Genomic DNA, 2,066 nt, shown 5'->3' on the forward strand with positions numbered 1-2,066 from the left:
CAAAATGCTTATCCTCAGTTACACTGCAGTCTTATGGGCCTTTGCCTGCTGGCTCTTCAACACCTCTGATGTCATTGCAGAGACCTCCTTTAGCCCATGGACTCCTCAGATTCCCCTTTTCCTTTACCAGACCCTTCTTTGCATGGTCACACATTTTATGAGGTTCTAATCACTACCCACTGAGCACCCTGTCCCTGCAGATCCCCTGACATCTCCTGGCAGCTCCAGATTCCTCTACAGGCCGGAATCTGCTGCCTGCCCCGCTGCAGGGGGTGCAGTCCCATGCAGATAAATTTAAGATCAGTTGTCATTTCCTTAGGCAAATTCTGCCATAACAGGAGCTCCTAGTGCTGCCCTTGGTTCCTCAGGGACCACCCTGGGACTTTCAGCCTGTGTCCTTCACTCTATGATGAACACCCAGAATACAGAAGAGAAGGGAGCAACCCTTTGGCTGTGTTCCTGATAGCACATTTGGAAGAGGTGTCCAGGGTCCTGGGCTTGCCCTCAGCAGCCCCTCTTGTTACTGTGGTGCTAGCAGGGAGGCAGCTTTGACCCAGGGTTGCAAAGTGCTTGCTGCTGCCTGCAGCCACAGGGATGCCACTGCAGAGACAACAGGACTGTCACCAAGGTACATGAGATCTGAGGGTTTACCCAGAACAATGTGGAAGCCTAAAGAGCAATAGTGAAAATGCCACATCCTGCTGCTGGCCATGGCCATTGCTCCAGGGAAGCAGCAGCCCCGACCCCAAGGCAGCAGAGAGGCAGAGCCCAGCAGGCAGTGAGGGGCAGCCCCGAGGCCACCGGGGCTGCTCCTGCATGTGGCAGCTGGGCTCTTGGCCCTGAGCCCCTCCTGCGTGCTGGGGCTGCTCCCCCAGCTCCAGAAGAGATGGGAAGAGATGGCAGCCGAGACCAGTGAAGTTCTAATGGCTTTATTATTGGGTTTATCTACACAGGGAGCCGTCTTCAATAGGAAAATAATTGATTCTAGGGGGGGTTAAAAATAATATTATTTAATTCAAAAGTGAAATACTTAGAGAAAATAATAATACAGACATTTAATAACAGAAGACATGATATTATTTTATTTCTGAGAAAAACTAGGATTTCTAATATTAGGCATAGTATTATAGGTGAATTTGCTGAAGATGTGTGTATTCAAGTAGAGTCCTGATGGAATCCCTTAGTTCCCAGTTCCTCATACTGTAGATGAGAGGGTTCGCTGCTGGAGGTACTATTGAGTACAGAAGTGACACCACCAAGTCCAGGGATGGCGACGAGATGGAGGGAGGCTTCAGGTAGGCAAACATGGCAGTGCTGACCATCAGGGAGACGACAGCTAGGTGAGGGAGGCATGTGGAAAAGGCTTTGTGCTGGCCCTGCACAGAGGGTATCCTCAGCACTGCCCTGAAGATCTGCACATAAGATACCACTATGAAGACAAAACAACCAAAGGCCAAAAAAATACTAAACACAAGTGCCCAAACTTCCCTGAGAGAGGCATCTGAGCAGGAGAGCTTGAGGATGTGGGGGATCTCACAGAAGAACTGATCCACAGCATTGCCTCGACAGAGGGGCAGGGAAAATGTAGTGGCCGTGTGCAGGACAGCATTGAGAAAGCCACTGCCCCAGGCAGCTGCTGCCATCTGGGCACAAGCTCTGCTGCCCAGGAGGCTCCCGTAGTGCAGGGGCTTGCAGATGGCAACGTAGCGATCGTAGGCCATGACAGTTAGAATTGAATACTCTGAACCAAAGAAGAAGACAAAAAAGAGAACTTGAGCAGCACAGCCTTGATAGGATATGGCCGTGGTGTCCCAGAGGGCATTGGCCATGGCTTTGGGCAGAGTGGTGGAGATGAATCCCAAGTCGAGGAGGGCGAGGTTGAGGAGGAAGAAGTACATGGGGGTGTGGAGGCGGTGGTCGTAGGCTACGGCGCTGAGGATGAGGCCGTTGCCCAGGAGGGCAGCCAGGTAGATGCCCAGGAAGAGCACAGAGTGCAGGAGCTGCAGCTCGTACGTGTCTGCGAATGCCAGCAGGAGGAACTCGCTCACAGAGCTGCTGTTGGGCAT

The 2,066-nt window shown here is 52.0% G+C and overlaps 1 protein-coding gene across 1 annotated transcript; it reads right to left on the reverse strand.

Moving 5' to 3' along the window:
• Positions 1 to 1,124: 1,124 nt before the first annotated feature.
• Positions 1,125 to 2,066, reverse strand: LOC311216316 (olfactory receptor 14C36-like; the record flags this gene model as incomplete). Its single annotated transcript, XM_084297861.1, has 1 exon — positions 1,125 to 2,066. One exon carries the CDS (start codon positions 2,064 to 2,066, stop codon positions 1,125 to 1,127), a length of 942 nt encoding a protein of 313 aa, XP_084153987.1.

The sequence above is a fragment of the Netta rufina genome (genome assembly GCF_964035555.1).
Source record: "Netta rufina genome assembly, chromosome: 18".
Taxonomy (NCBI): domain Eukaryota; kingdom Metazoa; phylum Chordata; class Aves; order Anseriformes; family Anatidae; genus Netta; species Netta rufina.